Source organism: Dicentrarchus labrax, unplaced genomic scaffold (assembly GCF_905237075.1).
Source record: "Dicentrarchus labrax unplaced genomic scaffold, dlabrax2021, whole genome shotgun sequence".
In the NCBI taxonomy this organism is placed as follows: domain Eukaryota; kingdom Metazoa; phylum Chordata; class Actinopteri; family Moronidae; genus Dicentrarchus; species Dicentrarchus labrax.
The window spans coordinates 15650297-15674789 of NW_026136707.1; the positions used below are offsets into that span (position 1 = coordinate 15650297).

General features: G+C 41.6%; 1 protein-coding gene across 1 annotated transcript; it reads left to right on the top strand.

The window, feature by feature from the left end:
• Window positions 1-4537: 4537 nt before the first annotated feature.
• LOC127367409 (Wilms tumor protein 1-interacting protein) lies at window positions 4538-23186 on the top strand. The gene is made up of 8 exons (XM_051407208.1): window positions 4538-6496; window positions 11939-12040; window positions 16706-16773; window positions 17915-17977; window positions 18787-18917; window positions 19658-19709; window positions 20963-21031; window positions 21783-23186. The coding sequence occupies exons 1-8, from the start codon at window positions 5263-5265 to the stop codon at window positions 21915-21917; spliced, it is 1854 nt and encodes a 617-aa protein (XP_051263168.1). The 5' UTR covers window positions 4538-5262; the 3' UTR covers window positions 21918-23186.
• The last annotated feature ends 1307 nt before the right edge of the window (window positions 23187-24493 follow it).

Genomic DNA, 24493 nt, shown 5'->3' on the forward strand with positions numbered 1-24493 from the left:
GAGAGTACTTTTATACTTACTATATTTCAGAGCCCGTACTTTTTCACTCTTACTTGAGCAAAAAAGTTGAATCAGTATTTCTACTTGAGCAGGAAACTGCCAAGGAATATTTAGCACCTGTCTCTTTCAGATCGTCCTCTCGTTTAGTCAGACCCTCTTGACGATCACACATGAGCCCAAACACCACTTAAGATTCCAGTCATCATTCCTCCTCTCACCCGTAACACCACTTTCCTTTCATTGCACCCGGGACTACAACTTCACACTTCTACTTCTGCCATATGTCTGCCTGACATCTAGGCTGAGTCAAGCAGTCATGATCTGCCTTATCAGTGTTTGTCGCTACCTCTGCTGCTCCTTTTAGCATGTAGATCTCTTCTGAGCACCGTTACACGATAGCTGTTTGGCTTCTAGATGTGACTCTGTACTCTGTGACCCCCCGTTTTTACCGGAAGCTCTTCTGGAAGTCACAGAGCCTATTGTGGTCAGGGATTTTTCAGCTATCATGACTGCCCATTGCTGCACTGTGCCTATTCATCAGCTCGGTGTCTCGGTCCTAACGTTGGGTCAACATGACTCAGCCATTAGCGCTGTCCTGGCAGAGCACTCACGCGCCAGCAGCACTGAAATGTATCCGTGTGTACACCCACTGGCCTATCTTTAAAGGTTGGTGAGTAAGCAGTTATTTGATGCGTGTAAGCACTTGCAGTGCCCACGTCGCCTGTAAACAAGATTTTTCAGTGGCTGCACAAGAAAAAGTCTAATATTTTGTCTGGTTTCAGCGTGTGAATGAATAAGAAGGGATGCGACCCCTTTTGAAAAGTGAGATACATGACTCAGTTTTGCAAGGTCAGCTTCCGATTGAGGAAGTCTTTTTATTTTTATAGTATAAGATTGTGAGCTTGTGACTGATATAATCAGGCGGTATCTGTTTATCTACGTAATAGAAGGTTTGTTTTTTGTTTAAAACAAAGTGCAGACAGAAGGCTAAACTTACTGATCCCCCTGACCCTTTTTTCCATATTTTAATACTCTATCTCTGACCATCAGGTGACAGGAAAAAGGCTCGGAGGAGAGACAGAATAACAGGAAGAGAAACCAGAAATAAGAGGAGGGGAGCAAAAAGACAAAACTGTGTTAGTTATTCTCTGTATTGTCTCAGATTCTGTGAATTTGATCTTAACCAGATGCTGTTACAACAGACAATAGAAAGTATGTTTGTCAGTACTAGGGGAAGATAGAGGGGCATTTATCTTCCGCCGGTGTCATGTTTTATCTTTCACACTTTCAGACTGTATGTAAATTATAATTAGATTCATGGGAGGTATTTTTAACCCCTGATCTCTTCCTCTTTTTGTGTTGCTTGTTCTTTTCACACCTTCCTTAAGACTCCCCCCATTACTAACAGCAGCTAATAAACAGGTCTGAACTTGAACTGGTCTGAACAATGAACTGAAGTTGCTGTGTCATAGCAAAGGGCAACATTGTAGTAATTTTAGATGGGTCACAAATGCCAGGAAACACTTCCCAGACTGAAGTTTACCACACGTTTGATAAATAAAATAAAATGTCTGTCCAGTGTTTCAGGTAAAATGAGGTCTGAGCCCTACTGATGCATTTCGTCTAATAATTTTGTCACTAACGGCCCCTGGAGTCATTTAACACTTTTTTCGTAAGCTGCAGTTTCCATGACGACTGGGATTATTGAATAGGCAACAGTATTCCACTGTGACTCACTTTCTCTTCAGACCACAGTCATTCTTACACGGGGAGATGTACAGCATGAATTGTCTTTGAGGAGTTAAAGAAAATCACTCCCCCTTCCTCTTGAGAAACTCTGCTGGTGGAAAATATGGGTGGAGTGTGCAGCAGTGCAGTCACAGTCACCCTTCATTGCACCAGTTGAGTCCCTGGACAGGGCTGTGTATTCTCACGGGGGGACGCGGTAATGCCACAGCTCATTATCTCGCTGGCCTCAAGGCTGGTAATTTGGTCATCCGTGGATATTTTTTGTGTGAGCTCATTGCATAAGCAGATTTTCACTAGTCCTTTTTATTGTTCTGAGGATAAAGCTCCACACATGCCAACGTTATTCAGTTATTTACTGTACATCTCCATAGTAACAGTCTTTTAGTCATTTTGGCCTTTCGTGAATGTGACATAAGCTTTGTCTAAGGCTGTGAACAAGAACATTCACACAGGGGTGATATGTTTTGTATTCAAAGGGATCTATTTATATATTTTTGATTGGATAACCAGCAGTAGTCCTTACTGTAATGTTATATATGTTTAATGTTATATATCGTAGGTGTGGGCAAGTGTTACTTTCCCAGCTTTTTTGCAACAAATCTGTTAACGCCATCCATCCAACTACAGCTGTTGTCACACACTTAGCACACAGTGGTTACTTGAATCTGACTACATTTTGCAATTGCATGTGCTTTTATGCAAATGTAATTGCCATATAACAAACTGGCTCTAATCAGCAGTCTAAGGATAGAAAGTGTTGGAAGCAGTGCAGATTGTAAAAGCCCTCTGGATAAAATATATGCTTGGTTTTACATGACAGAAACAACTATCCTTGTAAAACTGTGAGAATTAGGCTTTGTATGCCTGAAGAAAATATCACTGTAAAAATGTAATTGAACTGATTATTGACATCATCAGAATTCCAGAAGATATTGTGAATGTTTTTGCCCATATTGCCCACCCCCTAAGATCTGTTAATCTAATATGTTTCTATTTTTTCCTCGTTTAATGAAGCGCTAATGACAGAAATAGACCAATTAACATAATCGGTGAAACCAAATGAGCTCAAGTTTTCCAAAAACCCCCGTTGTTACCACATGTTTGAATTAACCACACTAGGTATTACAAGAAGGAAGTGAAAATACACTTTAATGTTGAAAACGGCACACAAACTTTTTCATTCAGTTTTAAATTTGAAATTCCTAAATATAATAGAGACTGCTTTATAATACTTCCTCTAATGTATCTTGTGGTCATGCACATTATACATGGCATACATGCCCACACACCAATCTTTATTGCAAAATAATTGCAAATATAACACAACTTAGCTTCGCTCCTGCTTCATACATTCAAATACTGACTTGCACATTTGATAACCTCCTCAGTTTGCATGTGAACATGGTCTCAGGGGGAGTTACTGCAATAATCCCGTCAGCTGTTTTTAGTGAATTTGTGTGAGAAATAAATAAAGTTAAGCCTATTGCTTGAAGGGGATAATGGTGAGTGTTAACTCTTCTGTTTCAATCACACCAGCAGCAGCTAGAGGACCCGTCAACATACTGACTGACTTTTTCACATCAACTGGGGCTGTCAGACAATATATGCACACTCAGGCTCCATCTAGGATGCAAACAAACTTGTTCCTATGTGTTTGCTGGGAGATTGGAGATTTTTTTCCATACACATTATGAGTGTATCCTGTTATACTGCAACTCTCGAATATTACGGGCTGGGTCAGGAAAACAGTATGGAGAGGTCACAGTCTCTGTGTGTGTGTGTGTGTGTGTGTGTGTGTGTGTGTGTGTGTGTGTGTGTGTGTGTGTGTGTTTCATGATCAGGAATGTGTGATGTCACTCAACCAAAACAGAGGGGGGCACAGGGACTGTAAATAGTCCCCTCAACCACAAGAAAAACACACCCATACCGTGGTTACAGCATAGATTGTTTGTGAGATGCGAGAAACTTTACAAAGTTAATTCAGAGTGCCAGGTTACATTTATCTATCCATGCTGGTTTATCAAAATACAAACAAAACAGGTATTGTTTTGCATCAAAGTATGTTTTCAAAGCAAGATATTGCTGTGAACATTTCAGGTGCCAACTTAAAACACTCTCGCCTTCCTACGTATCCCAAAATAATTACCCATCCCGCATTTGCTTTACTTCTCTTACCATGATTAAACCCAGGAGGAGTAAAACACTTATATAACACTGTAAAAACACTCTGCATGGAAAGGTACATGTAAGTTACTCTATTATTTGCGAAATGCATTTAGACTATGAAAAGTTCACATTGCCCCTGTAAGTGTTAAAATATTATTTAAATATAAATATTGCATTAAAGTTGGTGGAGCCAACTTTTCATACTGTAGATAGATAGTTTAATGTTTTATAAGCATGTTTTTTGCAGGCTCTGTAAAACCTTAATAAAGTAGCTTACTAGTATAACTGTCACATACATTGTGGAGTAAATATTTCCTTCTGAATTGAAGAGATCTATAAAGTCGAAGCACTCAAAGTAACTACCTCCATTTTTATTTTTATTAATAAATGTCATTTTCCACCGCTGTCCACTGTAAAAACCTTATACTCCCAGCTCAGCCCTTTAATTTTATGACTTAAAGTAAAATGCTAAAGCTTTTTTTTTTTTTTTTTCTTCCTTACTCAAGCAGACACGTCTGAGTCAAATAGCTCTAGATATTTTTAAAACGACACAGGATGCAAGGGGGGCAGTTTATAAACTGAACAGAGCTGACGAATATCTGCCCACAGGTCCGCCTATTTTAAGACAAGCGGACACAGTTAAACTAACGCTACTGTGAGATTAATCAGAGCAACTTTTTACTTGTTGTTGAATGTCAGCGCTGTACCTTTAAAAACAAACCGTTCCCTGTTCGTAGTCCCAACTGACGACCGGTGGCCACGTACGGCCGCGCGCTCCAACGGTTATCCCACGGTTTGGCCGTTAACCGTTGACTACTTTTACCGGTTAAACGTCGCGACATTAACGACACATTAGTTTTATTTTAACTGCTTTCACTTTCTAGACAAGAAGTGGACTGTGGGAGTGGGAGGGGGGGTAAAGTTTTGAATGAAGGTCCCCCGCTGGGACTGTAAAGCGGGAGGAGGGGGCAGTTTGCGGGGTCGTCCGGGCTATCGGATCTGGGATCTGCTCACATTTATAACCAGACAGACGGCGGCTTGTTCGGGGTAGAGCTGAGCGGGACGGACGGGCAGGCTCACCGAGAGGGGGACGCGGAGTTTTAAACTTTTAATCATTTACCCGGACTATAAAAAGAAGAAGTGGAAAGTTTGGAATAACAGAAAAGTTTTGTTTTTTTTATATCCCTGGGTCTGGACCCCGGTCTCCTGTCAGGACTACGAGCTGCTGGACTGTAAGCTACTCATTCACTCTGGAAGTATCACTCTTTTACGGATTGTGATTCAGACTTTAGCCTTTAAATATAAACTTCTAACTTTACTTCATTGAAGCAGACACGTAAAGTCGATATGGATAAGTACGAGGATTTAGGACTCGAGGCGAGTAAGTTTATCGAGGACCTGAACATGTATGAAGCATCCAGGGATGGTTTATTTCGGACGCGGAGGGATGCGGGAAATAACCCCGACTTTGAAGAGACGAGAAAAGTTTTTGCCTCTAAAATGACTAAAATACACATGCAGAAACACCAAGAGGAGATGGCAAAAAACAACCAGGCCATAAAAATGAATGGGGGCCACAACAGCACGCATTACACCAAGGACAGACCACCCATCAATAGCTACAGACAGCCGGGTGAAGCGGCGGCGAAGCCCCCGATACTCTCTGGCCCTGTGCCGGGCACCACGGCTGGGAATCAGTACGCACCGTTTGACGGCCAGAAACACACAGGCATTCAGTCTGAACTTCCAGCCGGCAGGGCATATGGCTACGGAAACAATTACGATAATAAGGAGCGCTTAGAGCCACATTCATACCAGCACACCGCCCCTACTCTCCCCAGCCCAGGAAACGCGTCTCATAGCGCGCCTGCACATGCTCGCCACCCTGTCACCCAGCCGGCTGCTTGGGCCCCATCCAGTGAGAACCAGCTTCCCCCATCTCTGCCTGGGTCTGTGAGCAGCAGTGCATCTCAGCAGCAACCCCAGTACCCACCTGCGTCCCCCACCGCCAACAGTCTTCCACCTCAGCAGAATCAGGCTGTCACCCCGTCTGTAAACCGTAGTCCCCCCTCCTCTGCTGGTCCAGCCAGGGGATGGGCTGGAGAGCCCTCTGGCTCAGCGAAACCAGACCTCATCCCTGCCCTGCCTCTGAGTGCCTTCACAGGAGGAGCTGACCTCCGCACGCAGCAGCCCTCACAGTCTGCGGCCCATTACACACCACCTTCTCCCACCTCAAGACCCTCTACCAACCATAATGGTCCCATGTCAGCTTCCTCGCTTCTACCCGCACCTTCTGAGACACCTCAACCGAAAGCCCAGGTGAAATCTGCTGCCCAGATCCCTGGCACTGTATCCAAAAGCAGCAGCCAGGTTCAAGGTCAGAGCCAATTACCCAGCTGTGGACAGGCCTCCAGAGCTGAAGCTGAAGTCCCATGCTCCTCCAAGCCTGTCCAACTACTCTGCCAGTCTCTCCTCACGCAACCTCCTGAACAGGGGCCTTCAGCAGCCGAAATGAAATTAGAGGCCCTAACTAAACGGCTGGAAAAAGAGATGGATGCCCAACCAAAAGCTGACTACTTTGGTAAGACAGATTAGACTATCCAGCATCAACAAGGGGCTTATGTCCGTTAGGCCACTGCTGTAAAAACCCACTGAAATGACAGAACCATCCACCCACAGTTCAGAACACGAATGCACTTGTTTTTGATTTACACGCGCACACACTGTCACCCTTTGTCATCCTCCGTCTGTGTTTCCCTTGTGTGTTTCTGTGGCCTAATCAGGAGTGCGACCCAATTGTCATATGCCTTTGTTTGATGGCATTCTGGTGGTCTCTGCTGATAAAATAGCTGAACTTATTAGGCAGACACTGTGGGAGGCCTCTCCCTTTCTTCTGTGGAATGCAGACAGAATAATTTTCTAATTTGTTTCATGTCATTTGTTAAATGATTCATTGTCTGCCCTCTTGGCAACTGCAACAAACTCTTTGCTAGTAAAAGGTGGCGCCAAGGCCAGAAAGGAGAATGTTGCTCTCTTTATCTCCTCCTAGAGATTTAATTGATTATTACTGATTAGCATTGCCAACTTAACTCATTAGTCAGACCTCAATTAAGTCTGTGATTGTTTTAACGTTCCACCCCATGTTCAGTTTTATTGACTGACAGTGGCATTCATGTTTTTCAAATGATGTCATAACTACAGACCTGTGCTTGCACATTTCTCATGACTCTCTTTGTGAGCATGCCGTGCATGCTCGTGCAGTTGATGAACACGTGTGCACAGGGAAAATGGTAATGAAAAACAACAGCTGTGACTGACTGATAGTTGTGGCATTTGGGTGCACATTTTTAATTAAGACAACGTGTGTTTTATCTTGGAAAACACTTCTTGCTTGTTGACTTGGCCTCATCTATTCTTACGTTTGTTGGAATTTCATATATTTTAAATATATTATATTGTTTTCTATTCATGAAAAAGAGAAGTTAAATCTTGCAACTAAGATTATAATCAATACACAGGGCAATTGGCTGAGAAATAGAGACAGGCATGGTTGTTGAAGAATGTCCATCATCAGCAGATTACTGTAGTTTCTATTCCTCATATCACTGCTTGTAGCACTTCAGCTGCTCTATCTGGACTGTTGGAGCGCTATCAGGAAATTAATGCATCATTGGAAAAACAGATGCTTTGCTGTGAGGTCAGCTGACAGGCTTTTGTCCCAAATTCAGATACAGTACAGATATATACTGTATGGTGCTGGGAGTGTGTGTTTGTGTTGCAGAGAGAGCCAGTAATCACGTGGTGGCCAGGTGTTCAGAGCCAAGGCCATTCATGAAAACGGGATGTCCCGCTACACAGTGAGAGAAAGAGAGTGCGAGATGGGGCAGATATCGTGTTCGAAGCCAAAGAGCACCCCCATTATCCACACACACACACACACACACACACACAGACACACACACACACAGAGCCCACCCTTGCCTCTTTGCTGAAGGAATTTCCTGCTGGAATGTCACGATTGTAATTCACAGCCTTCCTCTGCCCCCTGATGTGCTTGTAGTTGTGTGTAAGGGAAGATGTTCTGGCATACGTCACGGTCACGACGAGGCTCATAAATAGCACACAGACGTGAATATTATGGATGTGTGGGAGAGCACACTGTGCAATCGGCAGAAGTGTAGGTTTTGAAGTAATACAGTATATGTCCTTTTTCCATACACATTCACATAGCCCACACACGGTTCCTGTATGGAGTTTCCCACTAGACCATGGCTCATTCTCTGAGTCATGCTTTCATGCCAGAAAAAAACCTTGTGTAGGCTAGATTTCTTCACAAAAGTTTTGTCCTGCACATACGTAGCATATATGATGTTTGCAGACTTTTTAAGTAACTTAAATGTTTCTATCAGCCTGACTGGACTGAATATAATGTACTTTGAAAAGTCCCCGCCTTTCCCATGGCGTTGTTTAACTGATCCAGTGGGCTGTGTCCATCCATATACAGAGCTGGGCTCCATCAGACTTCCCAACCGTGCACCGAGTGCTGATTGGCATAATTGCAGCTGGAGATTCTGGGAAAATGAATCCGGTGCCAAAACGGCTGCACCGGGGGAACACTGAGGAATGTCTGAAGGAAGAGAACAAGGAATTTTAGAAATGAAGTCTTAAGATACAAAGGGGAGGGGGGTCCCAGATGAGTTTAGAGGTGCCTGCGGTGCAGCTGAATACATGAGTAGACAAACAGAGAGATTTAGGGACAAGTTCGTGGATGCTTCTTTGTCCTTGACCACAAGAACTTGAGAGGATGTAAGATTTATAGACAAGTTCATCCAAGAGGGGAGAAGTGGTGGGACACCCCAGTGTTCTGCCTTCCCCCTTCCTCAGACTTTCACACACACGCACACACACACACACACACACACACACACACACACACACACACACACACACACACACACACACAGTTGAACGTTTAGTGTTGTGTTAAGATGGAGGATTAATTTATCCCATCTGGCTGTTGAGTGGAAACCTTCTTCTTAACTCTTCCCAGGGATTCTTGGCTTCTACTCTGGCAGGCTATTGAAGGCGGACTTTTTATGTGTGTGTGTGTGTGTGTGTGTGTGTGTGTGTGTGTGTGTGTGTGTGTGTGTGTGTGTGTATGAGTGTGAATGTGAATGTGATATCCTCTCACGCATGACTATGTGTCTGTTAGTCTATGATATATATGGCCTGCGGTATTTGACTGAATTTAATATGCTCTGTCACTTCTGGGTGTGGTGTCTGTGTGTGTTATGGTGAAATAATGCCATAGGTGACACAGCATCCAGGACATTTCAGTGAATGAGAGTGTAATGTACATACTTTTGCTGCTTTCAAAGTTTGAATTATATAATGTGGTGGATGTGGTAATTAAACCATGGACTCTCCTAACATTTTTAGAGAGAAAAAATCTTTCATTGCTCAGTCTACCTAAAAATCTGAATACCTGGCGTTTATTGGAGAAGTGATAACACTACTCACACTACTACTCCAAGCTGCCAGCTACAATAGGCAGACTGCACAGTACTGTCCACCAATCTGAGTCAGTTGTAAAACTTTAAAGGCACATTTTGCCAAAGAGATGGCATGAAAACTAGTTAGCAAGCGAGCAGAGAAGTCAAGATTGGTAAAAGTAATGGATACATGGTTTTAATAGTAAGCTGAAAGTAATGGATAAACATTTGAGCTGATCAGATAGGGAGGTTGGGGTAGATCAAACAAAACAAAGCTTGGGTCCCACTGCTATAGCAGACAGCTCCATCTATTAGAAGTTTTGTATACTCACTGAATGAGATGTTGATGCTCATACTGTTTCTAGTTTTAAAGTCAAGGTTTTATCATGCTGTGGATGTGTAATAGATGAATCTAAAATCTTGGGTCTGACTGTGTAAGTGTTACCACTCAGTAGCTGCTACAATGTGTTGCAAGGGTTGCTCATTTTCAGCCAGTGGCATATTGGCCAGCAAGCAGCCATCTACTGGGAGTTTTGACAGCTGGGAAAGGTGAGGGAGGGTAGGAGGGGTGAAGTTTTGGCGGCTTGTTTTGCTTCCCCTCCCCCCATTTGAAGCAAGCAGTGAGTCCCCTGAATAATAACACTGTTTTGGAACATGGGACTCTAGCCAAAAGTAGATTTGTAGTGGCCCAACCTGCAACGAGGTTACTACGAAAATAAGGAATTTTTGGTTCCCAACAGGAAAAGAAAGGAGAGAATGGACTTTTATTGCATTTTTGTTCTCATGGGGCATACAATTCAGAACTATAAAAAATTTAAAGGGAAAATGTCCTTGGCCCAGTGTCAGATCTTGAAAAAGTCCTGCAAAAGCACTGTGTACTTGTATGTGTACAGTGTTCCTGAGAATCTCATTCTTGCTTGTCCTGTGACATGAATTGTTTGAGGTCAACATTCATAGAAGAAAAGCAGAGAATGGAATTTAAAGGGCCTTCACTCATTCATTTAAGTAGTTTGAGGGCATGACTACTTTATTGTGTTTTCATGTAAACAAAATAGCTTACATAAGAGCAACATTCTTCAGCTTTCTAATAATATCCCTCTATTATCTCTAAATCTTCTTTCCAGCCGTTGGGGCCCCCTGATGATGTGTCCTCTGTTGTGGCATTAGGAGAGGCTTAAGTTGAATTATATATAGCCCAGTTGTATATTACTGAAAGCCTATGAAGAGAACCATTTGAAGAAGGTTATTAAATAACAGTGTGTTTTTGGAGGAGGCAGCCGCGTGATGTGTGTTGGATACAGTGGAAACAGAAGTTTCTTTGTCAGTGTAGGACCAGGCTGGGCCGGGCTGGGCTGGGCTGGGCCGGGCCATGCTCTTCTGCTGAGCTCTATTTCTCTGTCTCCAGGGAGTTTTTCTATCAAAACACACACACACACACACACACACACACACACACACACACACAAATAACTTCATGCACATACCCTCACACTGAAGGGGAAGCTTGGGGTCTTTCTTTCATTCAGCATCAATGCCATCACCCCTTCTGTTAGGGTTACTTTAACTTAATACTTCATGATTGGATAGTCGTATCGTACCGTATCTGATTGATTTAGCAGCTAGCTGACTGCCCATTAGGGTTAGCAGTAATGAGAGTTGTCACTTGTCATAGTCTATATGTCAGTTGTCATATCACGGCGTGTCATAAGCTGCAGACTCAGAGGGAGAGATGGAGATGGAGAGGCAAGAAACTGTAGCTTTGAAAGATAATATTTTCATGGCATGGCTCAGTGTGTGTGGAGTTAGCAACGCCAGATAAAAAGTTGTTATATATTGATCACACGGAAACCCTGTGTTGTTCATGAGCTGTCCAAAGTCGAAGGAGGGATTATGTAATATTGCCTGACATACACTTATGTGATTGGCATTTTTAAATGCCTGAACTGATATTCTATAACAAGGAGAGAAAACTCTTGCTTTCATCTGTTTTGGGCTTTTATCTTTATTTCTGCTTTCTTTTTCTTTTTTCTTGTTGACATTTTTGTTTTTCTGCGCATACTTTGCAAATCTAGTTTGAATGTGTGGATGGATTAATATCTAGTAGACTCCAGTGTTTTGATATCAGGCCACATTGACTATGTATGTTGTGAGGGCAGGAACATTTTGAAATATCAAATACTTTAATTAACAGACTTCTCAGTCTCTGAGCCAAGTCAAACAAGCAAATGGGGATATATCCCCTTTCACTAATAAAGCCCTGTTAACCAGCTTCCTGACTTTTGTGAAGTGACTTTTTTCTCTGTTTCTGTTGTTTTTTTCTAGTTTAATCTGGATCATAGCCTACACAACTCTTTACTCATTTTTGTCTGAATATAATAAACTAACTGTCTTAATTTGTATCTCAGATTTAATATTTGATTGATGTCTGTGACTACATCAGTGTGTGTGTTGCATTAATCTAATTGTGACTTAAATGTGTATCTTTCTGTGTCTTTTCTGACTTCTGACTCATACGCTGTGTTGTGTTGCAGGAGTCTGCGTTAAGTGCAACAAGGCGGTGTATGGAGCCAACCAGGCCTGCCAAGCTATGGGTAGTCTCTACCATGACAGCTGCTTCACCTGCAGTGCCTGTAGTAAGTAGATACACATACACAGCATACCTTCACGTCTATTGCTCCCATTCAAGCACTTTCACTTTCTCTCCTCGGTCGATTCACAGTTAAAGCTCATTTTGCTGCCTGACTAACAGGCTGCCAAAGACCCTGTTCTCCTGAATTAAAAGTAGTACCTTCCTCTTCGGTCGCTCACTGGGCCGAGCAAAAACACACAATTATTTGGGGATTACTATCCTGTACTGCTGGTGTTTGGTTTCTGGGTGTGCCAGTCACTCCTCCAGCCCACACAAAGACACACAGTAAGACTTTCTGCCGACCTAGTTCATCCATCAGTCAATAAAATAACTTTAAGTATATATTAATACTCGCATTCCATGTCTTGTGCAAACTGAAAATCATTAACTTTAAAACCCAAAACACGCTTGAGAAAAGCAAGATTAAGAAGTGTCAGCGTACTTCTTACACTTGTAATGAAGCAATAATGGCTTCTCGCATCTTGTACTGGTTAGCTACAGGGCTTATTTGTCTTAAAATGCATTTACAATGACTTCAAAGACGATGAAAATTTTGGTTCTTTGGTTGTGTTGTTTTGGTTTTAATCGCATGAGACAGATGCACTTTTAACTTTTAAGGGACAATGAGTTTAAAGAAACTACACGTGTTGGAACAGTTAACATGAAAAAATATATTGGACAAGTTCCATCAAGTTTTCACTGCTCGAAAGTGAACTTTCTACAGGGGATCTATCCATCTGTTGTGTCAGTGTGACCTGTGTATTGTGTGTCAGTGGGACACTCGCTGCACTGGCCAGGTTTTTTTCTTTTACCATTGGTCAGTTTACCTTACCAATTAGGTATAGCCAGTTATCAGTTGAGGTTCATCACCCCGGCTGCACTGTTCCATGTATGTGTGACTTGTAGCTTCCTGGCTGCACAGCGGTGCACTTCCATTGCCAATGTATGACCAGGCTCTCCGCTCCAACCAATTAAATGTGTGGCACTGCAGCGACCTCTACTCAGGCCCATTATTCTGCAGCACCTTTGACCTTGCTGGTCATGCCCCCAAATGTATGATTAACATCTCTGTGTTTTCTTCTACCCTTGTGTTTTTACATGTGTATATGTGTGTGTGTGTGTGTGTGTGTGTGTGTGTGTGTGTGTGTGAGAGAGAGAGAGAGCGAGAGAGCTAGTAGATGAAAAAGAGGCTCAGAGTGAAACTGATGTCTGAAGTAGGGGGGGAGAGGAGTTTACACACCACATACCTCTCATAGCTTGCTCCATGTGAGGGCATAAGGGTTGTGATGGCTGTGAGTGGCCCCAGGGAAAAGCATCTCAGCTGGGGAGGAATGCAGGCACAGGGGCCTTCAGTAGGTCTGGCTCCAGGAAGACACTGGGTGATGTTATGTCAGCTGGGCACAACAAGATCAGAGTACAGCGCAGGACAGGGAGACCTTTCAGTGGGAGCACGCCACCCACCACACACAGCCGGCATGCAGGGGTACACTGGTACAAACACATGCATATGTACCCACACAGCAAACAGCAAGATGCAGTAAAATGCACACTGCCTATATATTAGACATCCCTTCTTATCTTCTCATCCCATAATCTGTATCTCAAGACAACTGTCATGCTTGTTAAGTTGCATAACAAGTCTTTATGTCTGTGAACTTCCTCCCATGCCCTCACTCCACCAGTTCCCCCAAGGTGACTGAGAGGCAAGAGAACATTCCTTCTGGCTGGGAGAGCTGCATGTCTGAGATCCAGTACTTCACTGCAGGGGGCTTCCCTCCGGGCTAACCATTGACTGTTAGCAAACAGTTAACGGTCCAAACCAATTCCTGTTGGCGATTAAGCCCAAATCTGTAATCAGGGGAGCTGGTTTACACAGTAAACAACTCAAATAATCTGTGGAAATCTTAGAAAAGAAACAAACAATTATTGTCCTGTATTTTTCCCAGTTTATACATATGAAGAATTAAATGCTGGTAGGAATGACTCCACAACTATATGTGATGTCAACGGCAGCAGTGCAAGGTGTGATATGTTTGTAAGAAACAGCGGTTTCACAATATCAGCTTCCTTCTCCCGGCCCATCGGCAGGCTTTGGAGAATACAAACAAGGATCTGATTGGTGCTGAATTCATTGGTATGTTAACATCTGGTGGGTAGATTGTCAGGACCTTGACCAAATGTTCCAGGTGCTGCTCAAAGTCAGAGAAATGCATTCAGACTAAGGGGAAAGACTTCTTGTAAATGCACGTTTCTCTGTCAATTAAACTTACGTAGATATCTTAAGCAGGGCAGGAAATTACTTCAGTTGAGACTGAATCTCAGAGTAAACCGTCTCTAAATGTGAAATCGGTAAAAAAGGAGATGTGGCTTTTTTTGCTGAAATGTCTCACTTGAGTAATTTACTCACAGGAAAAAACAAGGTTGAGGCTCAATTAGGAAGTCACGGCAGGGTCATTGTGAATTTCTTATTTTCTGAATGGGATTACATAAGGGAATTCATAGAATGTTTTAATTAGAAAATGGCCTTGTGTTTTGTTCTGTCCCTCAGGTATTTTACATTTTTATGAAAGTGCAATGGTCACAGTTCTTTTTGGTGCTTTTCAAATAGTCAGCCCTGTCTCCTGACTTTAATTAAGCTCTTATCTTTCCACAAAGCTCAGAGCCTTCCCTCTCTGACTCACTAAGAAAAAAAAGAAGCCAGGAATGTGAAGAGGAGGAATGGCCCATATCTCACTTTCATCCCCTTCATCCTTCTCTCCTTCCTCTAGGGACAGAGTTCCAAGACTGTCTGTCAGTAATTACCCAAGGCCAGTTCCACACCTTGGCCCCATTGAAAGGACTGGTCTACTTCTAAGTTAGTTATTGTGTGAGCCTTCGCCAGACCTTGGTTGCTGCGTGATCATTATTATTCTGTTAAAGTAAGATAATGTAATTGTGAAAAACTGGTTCAAAGAATTTCACGTGCCATTGATAAAAAAAGATAAATCATGAGGTTTCAGTTTATTTTTTCTTTGTTCTTTCCCTTGTATTCTTCGTGTAATTCAGTCTCATCGTAGGACAACAGCGTTCATTGCTTTCTTTGACCCTTCCAGACAGTCAAATTTCAAATTTCTTCAGATTTTCTAGGATTCTAGATAATAGTAAGATCAAACTCTTTAGCTAAGTGCTTTTTCTCCCCTACTACACTAAAATAGTAATTTGCTTCCCTTTGTAGGTTGATTGCACTGAAGTCCTAGGGGTAAAATATGATTTAAAAAAAACCTCTATTACCAGAAATAAATGGGCTTATAGTAATAATAATAATATATTGTGATATAGTAAACTTTGTGGAAAAGCAATTGATAAACAACCAGACAGTAATGTCTTTTAACTAAAGTATTCAGTAAATTGAATCCATGAAAAATCAGTTCTTCATCATGTGATGCAAAAATCATCATCAGTAATTCACCTTGCAACATTGCCCTTGATTGCTTCATACTGTCAGAGGTATTAAATTACACAATAAAAAGGGCATGGCAGAACAATGGACAATACGTCATCTCACAGTAAATACTGTCATACTGCCCACATATAAACTATGTCCAATTCAGTGCTGACTAGTTGATGTGTTGTCCATGTTTTCCAGAAATCAGTCTCAAGAAAACCCTATATTTAAAATGTCCCGCACTGGGGCTATGCCTCCTATGTCTTAAGAATGAAACCATGCAATTCCTAGCGGCAAAATGACTGTGTGAAACTATCTGGATACAAGTAATTACGTAAACAGAGTGTGAGATGGAGCATGGGAGATAAAGAAGGCTCCTGTTCACCAAGGTTAACCCCTCCTCTCCCCTGCTGTCCCCTCCCTCACCTTCCCACTCAGAAAATGTGAGGAATGTTCTTCTTCCTGTGGGACCTGGACAGGAATAGGTATGTGAAGTTTGCAAAGAGGGTTTTTTTGTGTGTGTGTGTGTGTGTGTGTGTGTGTGTGTATGTGGGAGAGAGAGAGAGAGAGAGAGAGAGAGAGAGAGAGAGAGAGAGAATGTTTGTCCTGCTAAAAGAAGCCAGATCCAGACCATAGAACTATTAAAGCACACAGACAGACAGGAAGCACACGCAGCTTGTGGAAAGACACCAGAAAGGAACAAAGAAGAAGAATAGCAGGTTGTTGTTGGTCTTGGCTTCTGGTTGCCATGAAATCCAATAGAGCAGCATATTTAATCTGTTGCACCTGTCTAGTAATTGGATTTAATCAGCATTTTCCCCACATGTGTTTGATCCAGATGTGTTCCTTGTCCTACTGAAGCCCGCTCCGTGTCCCAGCAATATTATATTAAGACAGCAGCACACCATAGATCCGTTGTTTGATTTATCTGCCTGGGATTCAGCAGGATATAATGAATATTGCAAGAGGGTCCATTACCTTCCAATGGGTGTAATTAATCACCACGGTCTTTATGCATTAGTGCTGTAACTATTTTCTGAGACTGGGCTCATGGCTTTGCAAGATTTTCCACCAAGACATTTCAACATTCAGTCATTGACTTACCTTTCCTCGTCTGCTTTAATCTACTTATTGTTATTCAATAATAAATAAAAACTTTTTCCTGGAGTCAGAGGTGCAGGCCCTGCTGTGTATTGCTTGAGTGAAATGATACAAATTGACTTTTCTCTCTGTCTGTTTCTGCAGGTCGAAGGCTGAGAGGGAAGGCGTTCTACTATGTCGGAGGGAAGGTTTTCTGTGAAGAGGACTTTCTGGTGAGCGGTCAATAGCAATAAATATCTAGTATACCTCAACTGAGGTATGTGGTCCTGTAACCTTTGTTGACTTCAAAAATGCATTAGGTAAAGATAACACACAGTAACACACAGTAACTTTCTCATACTGACTTGTATTCACATTCACCCAGTCCACATCTCCATTGTTTCAAGTTTGACAAATCTGTCTGTATTTAGGATTAACTAGGGGTGATCACCTTATCCTTAAATACCCTCATCAGGTGTACTTACACACTTACAAAATGTCAGTTAGAGACTTTGACCTTGTGGCCCCGTTTTTAGCATCTAATGCAGCCGATTCATATCAGTTTCCTCCCTTGGGTGGGACTGGAAGGAGGTCGGTAACTTGAGAAGCTGCTTTGCTATGGTTTATAGGGTGGAGGGCAGTCCAGCCATTCACACTGCGTGCGCTTTGCACAGAGGGACAATGTGCATAATCATAGGATGAGCATTAAACACAATTTAAACCCCTCTGCAATATTTGTTGTAATTTCCAGTACTCATGTTCTAGCCGGTGTGCATGTTGTGTTTTCATATTTTTTGTTTGCTTTTCCCCCAACTCTTCCCTGTATTCACACTGTCAGTAGCTCAGTGCGTGTTTACCCCAGGAGCACTGTCAGTATAAAACCTCATCTAATTGCCTTTCCACCAAAACCTCTTAATTGCTCAATTAAAATCAAAATTTATACTGAATTAAATTTGCTCTGGCTCTGCTCCCTCTATGTGCTGTTAATTACGCCTGCTCTTCTGCCAGGCCTGTTGGCGTGGCTTCTCCTCACTGACAGTGCTCATACATAATAACACATAATAAAGCTGAGCTGACTGATTCAGATATTGTATGAGTGAAATTCCAATCTCAGGAACACACATTTACTTTGAAAGACTCTCTAAAAATGTGTTCAGTATTCCATTCACGAAAGGGGTGATTTTAAGTAGTTTTAAGGAGGGGTTTTAGCACCACTACACATGCTAAACCTAATATGCGACTCTGGATTGTGCCTGGGAGACATTGTGGAATTGCTTAGTGCTCAGTCTGAAACAGAGAGTCGGAGATTTCAGTCATCCATTAAATAACCAAATTCCACTGACATCACTGTCGTCTTTTCTCTGTCTGTTGAAGTACTCCGGTTTCCAGCAGTCTGCCGACAAGTGCAACGCATGTGGACATCTGATCATGGACATGGTGAGTGTCTGTTACTTCTCTCCAGCTGTGTGTACTTTTGTGTGTTTGTGTGTGTGGGACAGAGCCAGGTGATCTCAGCAGAAACTTAGTTACTTCACCCTAAATGAGCTTTCTGTGGGCACATCTGGATAAAGACTCAGGAAGCATTTTCTCTGCATGTGCGACTCTCTGTCTCACTCTCTCTCTCTCTCTCTCTCTCTCTCTCTCTCTCTTTCTCTTTCTCCCACACACATACACACAAACAGTCTCATGGGTAAAAACAAAACAGACACACACACACAATATATGCTTGAGTCCGGAAGTGTCGCAGCATATGAAATATTTTGCTACACATTAGTCTACACATGTTCTCTATCCAGCAGACAAAGATGGAGGAGGTGTTTTTTTTGCGCTGGCTTATCTGCACATTTAACATGCTGTATCTCACAGCACTTAATCACTGAGACTGTATTTTGTATGTTGTTTATGATATGTACATATTTAACATGCAACGTAACATCTGCCCCTATCTTAAATTCAGAAAAGACATAGTATGTTTATTTAATAAATAGTGTAACTGTTATATAATCATCTTGAGTACTCTGGCTGGGCTTATTCTTAGCTTTGCCCTATTCTCAGCTGCTGTTACAACCCAATAGGCCCACAGGGATCATTAAAAATTAATCTAATCTAAAGTAAAAGCTTTTTTAAGAATTATGAGTATTTTAATTTTATTTTTATACAAATAGGTAGGAAATGTGAAACAGCAGCAGCAGAATGAAATAGAGTATTGATATCCTGCTTTTCTTCACTCATGTCTTTCTTCATAGATCCTGCAGGCTCTCGGGAAGTCGTACCACCCCGGCTGTTTCCGCTGTGTCATCTGTAATGAGAGCCTTGATGGAGTGCCCTTCACTGTGGACACTGAAAATAAGATCTACTGTCTCAAAGACTACCACAGGTGAGTGGCATTTGCTGCACATTATTTTAAAGAAACACAAACGCATGACCTGGATTTATCTGTGTTAAATTAGTTTAGCATGACAATGGAAAAAATGTCTAGGTGTCATATTACAAGTTAAATGACACACAGGGCTTCTGACATCTGAGTGCAAAATCAAGGTTTTGTGTGTGAGAGAAACACTGATAGTGCAGTAGAAGTTATCAACAGCAGCATCTGTAGCACATCAACAGTTACAGCCTTTCTTCTCTCTGCTGGGACAGTTTGTACTGCACAGCCAGGCACATGGCTGTTCACCGTCTGCCATCTCCCACGTGTCCTCTGCGCTGATTAAATCAGACAAACCTTATTGTGTATACAGTATGTGTTTGACTTTTAGCCACAGTCATGCCCATCCACACTGAGAGGCCCTTTGTTATTCCCTCAGACATCCAGGTGCCAGCCATGTGTGTGGAAATAATGAATTCATTTTGGCTTTTTGTTTTTCCTATTCCTTTTTGGATTTGGGGGATCACGTGAGGGGAAAGCCAGCACATCTGTAAACCTGGCATCTGCTTAGTCGAATCAGGATCTTAATCTAGTCAGAGTCATATGGGAGAGAGGGGCAGGCCTGACAGGTTTAAAGGTTGGGAGAAGGGCATCAAATATAAACTATTATCTTTATAGTTTTTGGATAGAGTAAATTTAAATTCATACAAATCTATTGAAAACATGTTTCTGTATGCATCTCTCTTTCCCAGGGTCCTGGCGCCTAAATGTGCAGCCTGTAACCAGCCCATCCTGCCTTCAGAGGTAAGCTAACACTCCAGATCATGTTCAGATATTATCATACATTGTCTCTCTACATTATCATATTTTGACTAAATTCTCATATCAAGGTAGAGATGACAGACACAGACATCCTTGTACCACAGCCACAAATACCTTACTTCTCAGTTTACAAGTGATTGTGGTAACTTAAACTATCAAGAGACACACAGTACAAACTTTAAATACACTCAGTGGTTGTTGTTGATTAAGGCACAGGTTGTATGTTTGGTTAGGTTAGGGAGCGTCAACATGAAATCCAGCACAATGTGAATGATTCAGCTTTACTGCATCTTCAACCACCAGGAACTCAGCAGATTATAAAACCCTTATCTGCTCGTGTTTACACAGTTATGACCCAAACACAGAACTTAGCTGTGCAAGTAGCAGATAGTTCAATATAGCCATATTTCCCACTAGATTTCAGGTCAAAACACTGTGAGGCCTAATATCTCCGAGGTTTGATTAGATGTGGGGTCGAGAGCGGATGGATAGCGGGGAGAAGCACGGTTCACACACACACACACACACACACACACACACACACACACACACACACACACACACACACACACACACGCGCAGGAAATGCTGCCAAAAGCAAAGAAATGTCCAAAATTAGAGTTGACTTTGCTGGAATGTCCCCTGCCCTCCCCTTTGACTAAGCAGTGAGGCCGGTATTTAGAGGAGAGGTAGTGTGTGTTTGAGTGTGTGTGTATTGGGGGTAGGGGGCTTAGTCTGTCTTGTGCATTTATGTAAGCTGTTGTGCGGATGTTCAGGGGAGTTCCCTCACAGGCTGATATTGTAACCAGAGAAAGATGACTGTGACAGAAACAGCTCCTGTCCCTGTGGACATGAATTATCAGCAGGACAAAGAGCACACACACAACCTGAGATACAGGATCTTTGTACACATTTGTAAATGATTTGCTACAATCTCTGTCTCCTTGCAGCTGTATTTCTGTCTATATCCACGTATGCCAGAATGATTTTTAAGCTCTGTTTTGTTACGAGTGTGACTTCTTGATTTTCAATGGTAAATTCAGAAAATATAATATTGAAGCTTCAGGGTTGTAATGCAGAGGAGTACTTTAAAGTCAGCTCTTGGCTGGCATCAGTGTGTGCACGCTTTTTATCGATCTTTTGAAGCTTTTGTCAGGCTGAACAGAATAAAACAGCACAGTGTCTCCTGGCGAGATTGGCTTGAGTTACGTTTGACTGTCTGAATTGTTTTCCAGGGGTCTGATGAAACCATTCGAGTTGTATCTATGGACAAAGACTATCATGTGGAATGCTATCACTGCGAGGTGGGTTATAAACACGTCACATCTCTCTGTTCCAAAACTAAAAATGAAGCTTTGCATTTGACAACACGCATGTTTTAATGGCTCTGAGCCAGGGACGCTCTGAATGTCTCGTTAAGAGAAATCATTATGAGTAGATCCCCGATCTTAATTACAGCCTTGGCGGTAATTATATACTGCTTAGGAGAGCAGGTATGCAACACCTCATCATCCCTATCTTATCATTTTACTCAAGTGGCGTCTTTATTTTTTGCCAAAGTCTGATTGACAGCTGCTGTTCTTTCACTTAATGAAAATAAGAATCGGTGGGCTGTGAGAAGCAGCTCCCCGTTAAAGAAGTGTTTAACTATTGAGTTGCTGCGTCCTTCTGGTGCATTTTTTTAATCTTTCAAGCTGTTCAAAGAGCAGCATCTTGACATTAGAATTCTGTCTTTGTAAACAGATTTCTTTCTTGAAACTGGAAGCCATAAGGCAGATAAAGGAATCCTTCATCAACCAGAGTTTTTTTTTCTTCTCTCAGTATGCACAGATTTTAGATTTGCTAATAATGAGAAGTTTTCTTTTTTGTAAATGTAGAAATTAACCTCTTCTAAATGCTGCATATCCACACTTCCACAGCCCAATCTTTGAATGGCAGGAAATAAGGCTAATGTGGGGCAGAAGTCAGACTAATTATCTTGTATTCCCTATATTTAAACTCACGTAACCTTTCACTGGATGTGTCTCATCCTTGTTCCTCCTTTGTGTTGTCCAGGAATGTAAGATGGAGCTAAACGACGAGGAGGGTCACCGCTGCTACCCTCTGAATGGCCACCTTCTCTGCCACTCCTGCCATCTGAAGAACATTGAGCCAGGCTCCTCTTCCATTGCCACTGCTGCCTCCTACTAACACTACTGTAGGGGGAGGGAGACACCTGGTGCATATATGGAGGAACTGCCAAAGAGTGACTGACAGGAGTGGATATGCACAATTCTTGTTGTAGAGGATTGATTAATGCAGTGCATCAGATCATACTGTGGTTTGATATGTCTTTTCACAGGAATGTTGATGAAGTTTCCATTATGTCTAAAGAGGTTTTGACCCATTAATGAAGTATTGTAGTACACCAAAGCTCTACTTTGAATGCAGAGAAGCATTGTGCTATACTGGCTGCATACTGACTTGGCAGATGTTGCCATATGATATCTTTTAAATGTAAATATCAGTTGCATTGGCTGTGTAAATATCACACTTCTGCTCAGTTCAGAAATTGATCCATAAATCATCCGTCTAAAGGTTTCTAATAAGGGTTTTCGCAGAATGTGCTAGATGCCTATTGTGCCTTCACATCAGTTTCTACATGCAATAACAACAGCTGGTGTTTATTTACATAGAAATTAACAAATTGGTGTTCAACATTATTTGACAAAGTCAAAGCATAACAGTAATTCCTTCTTTCCTCAGTTTTTAACCAGTGTTACCACTGAGTAGAAAGTGTTCCTTCTTTTCCAGCTGATAACCAGAGCCATCATTGTTGTTCATAATATTCAAATTCCAGTATGCAATAAATTATATAAAATAATACACAACAAATATGAACACAACCATTCCATAGAAATGCTAAACAATGCCATTATCCTCGAGGTTGCTATGTTAATGTGCTTAGGGCTTACCATTTCACATTTTTATGACTTTTCTTATTTGATGCAAGAAAGAATCAGAGAGCCAGGTTTTACTCTTCTGTAATAAACTGCCATTATTTGTCACATGCAATCTGCTCTCAGCACTTAGAGACAGGCTTGTGAGTTTTCTATGCACCTATGAAGAGGTTGATACTAGGCCTGTAGATCTGTGTTTTGTTACATTTGCAAGCATTGTATATTTAAAAACAGATATATTGTAGGCCTATATTCATTTACTTTTGTTTCATTTTGACTTTTGTGCAGAACCCCTTAAATACTAATTTGATTTGCAGTGGGAAGTGCAGTTTTGATTGCCTACTTTACCATCCATATATTATTCACGTCTTGAGTTAACTAACTTAATACTTAAGTTGCTTGTCATTTGAGGTCCTTATTTCATAGCCAGCTGTAGTTACGACAAAGATCAAACATATACATATGTGTTGTATGATTGTTGTAAAGAAAGTATTTAATAAATGCATTGCAATAGGCCAAACTTTCTTTTTTAATTTTAATTTAATCTTTTAATTTTTTTTACTGTAGAAAGGGATACATTCATTAGCAAGTCATATGATATCTTGCTTTAGGAGATGAAGACAATTCAATATCTATTTCATGGTATTTTTACAGCTGCTTAATATTAACACAGGCATTATTTGATCAATGGGTCCACAGTGTACTTCATGCATCAATACTCTTCATTCAGTTGTGGCCCTGCAAACACAGAAATAGTGCTCAACTTGCAGAATAATAACACACATTTCCAACTTTCCAGCTTGGCAGTGGTTGCCTATATGTTACCCGTATGGTACCCTCAGTGATCCAGTAATAGCTGCTGAAGTGATGTGCTGCTGTTTGGTAAACTACAATAACTGATCTGATCACGCGTTATCCATCGCGCCACTGGTCCGGATGACAGCACAGGTCACGTGTTCTTCTAAAAAAGTAACTGAAGCGTTTAATAATAACTTCTGAACCGCGGATGATGGCTTCTTTCTAGGAAAACACGTCGCTTGTTAGATATTATTTAGAGACTAAACCTTCTCAAAGCTAATGATCTAAAATCACAACAAGAAAGAAAGTCGACCCCCGTTGGCCGCAATACCCTCATTGGTCAGCAGGTGTCGCGGTTGAACACTGATATCCATCATGCAGTGCATGATACACCCTGGTCCTTCACAGCTCGTTATGATTCTGTATAAATATGTATGTCCGCAACTAAAATTACATTGAACTATGAGGTGGGCCCAGAGGCAAACAAATTACATTATATGATGCTGAAAAAGATACTAAATATGACAAATATGAAGCTTATTGTTATTTATCTACATAGTTCAATTCCTGTCTCTGTGTAGATTTTAAAAGATTTTTGAGGGAAGTTGTTGTAATGATTTAACTAAATAATGAGATGAAGAATAAGAAATTAAAACACAGAATCACCCAAACCCATTTTATACTTGGTAATGTAGACAAGACAAATGACAGGTTTTTACTAAAGCGAGCTGTGTACAGTGATGGGACCGGTAGCTTTAATGTAATGTAGCTACTGAAAGTGTCTGGGAAGGTCAAGGAAAATATTTATGACACACTTATAATGGTCTTGTGACAGCCAATGTCAAAACCAACCACACAGTATAATGTAATGTTAACACATGAAGCTAAATAGGCCTGCTGTGGCATGTTGTCTTTGTTAATGTGAAGTTGTCATAACACAGACAGCTCAAACAATGTTGACTTTGCATCAAAAATGACATAACTGACCAAATGACACTTAATGGCAACATTTATAAACATTCATAAAGA

Bases quoted from the DNA above. Each gene is read 5' to 3' on its own strand.
- LOC127367409 (XM_051407208.1), top strand. From the start codon at position 5,263: ATGGATAAGTACGAGGATTTAGGACTCGAGGCGAGTAAGTTTATCGAG. The intron at 6,497-11,938 runs GTAAGACAGATT...GTTGTGTTGCAG, and splicing joins ACCAAAAGCTGACTACTTTG to GAGTCTGCGTTAAGTGCAAC. The intron at 18,918-19,657 runs GTGAGTGGCATT...TCTCTTTCCCAG, and splicing joins TGTCTCAAAGACTACCACAG to GGTCCTGGCGCCTAAATGTG.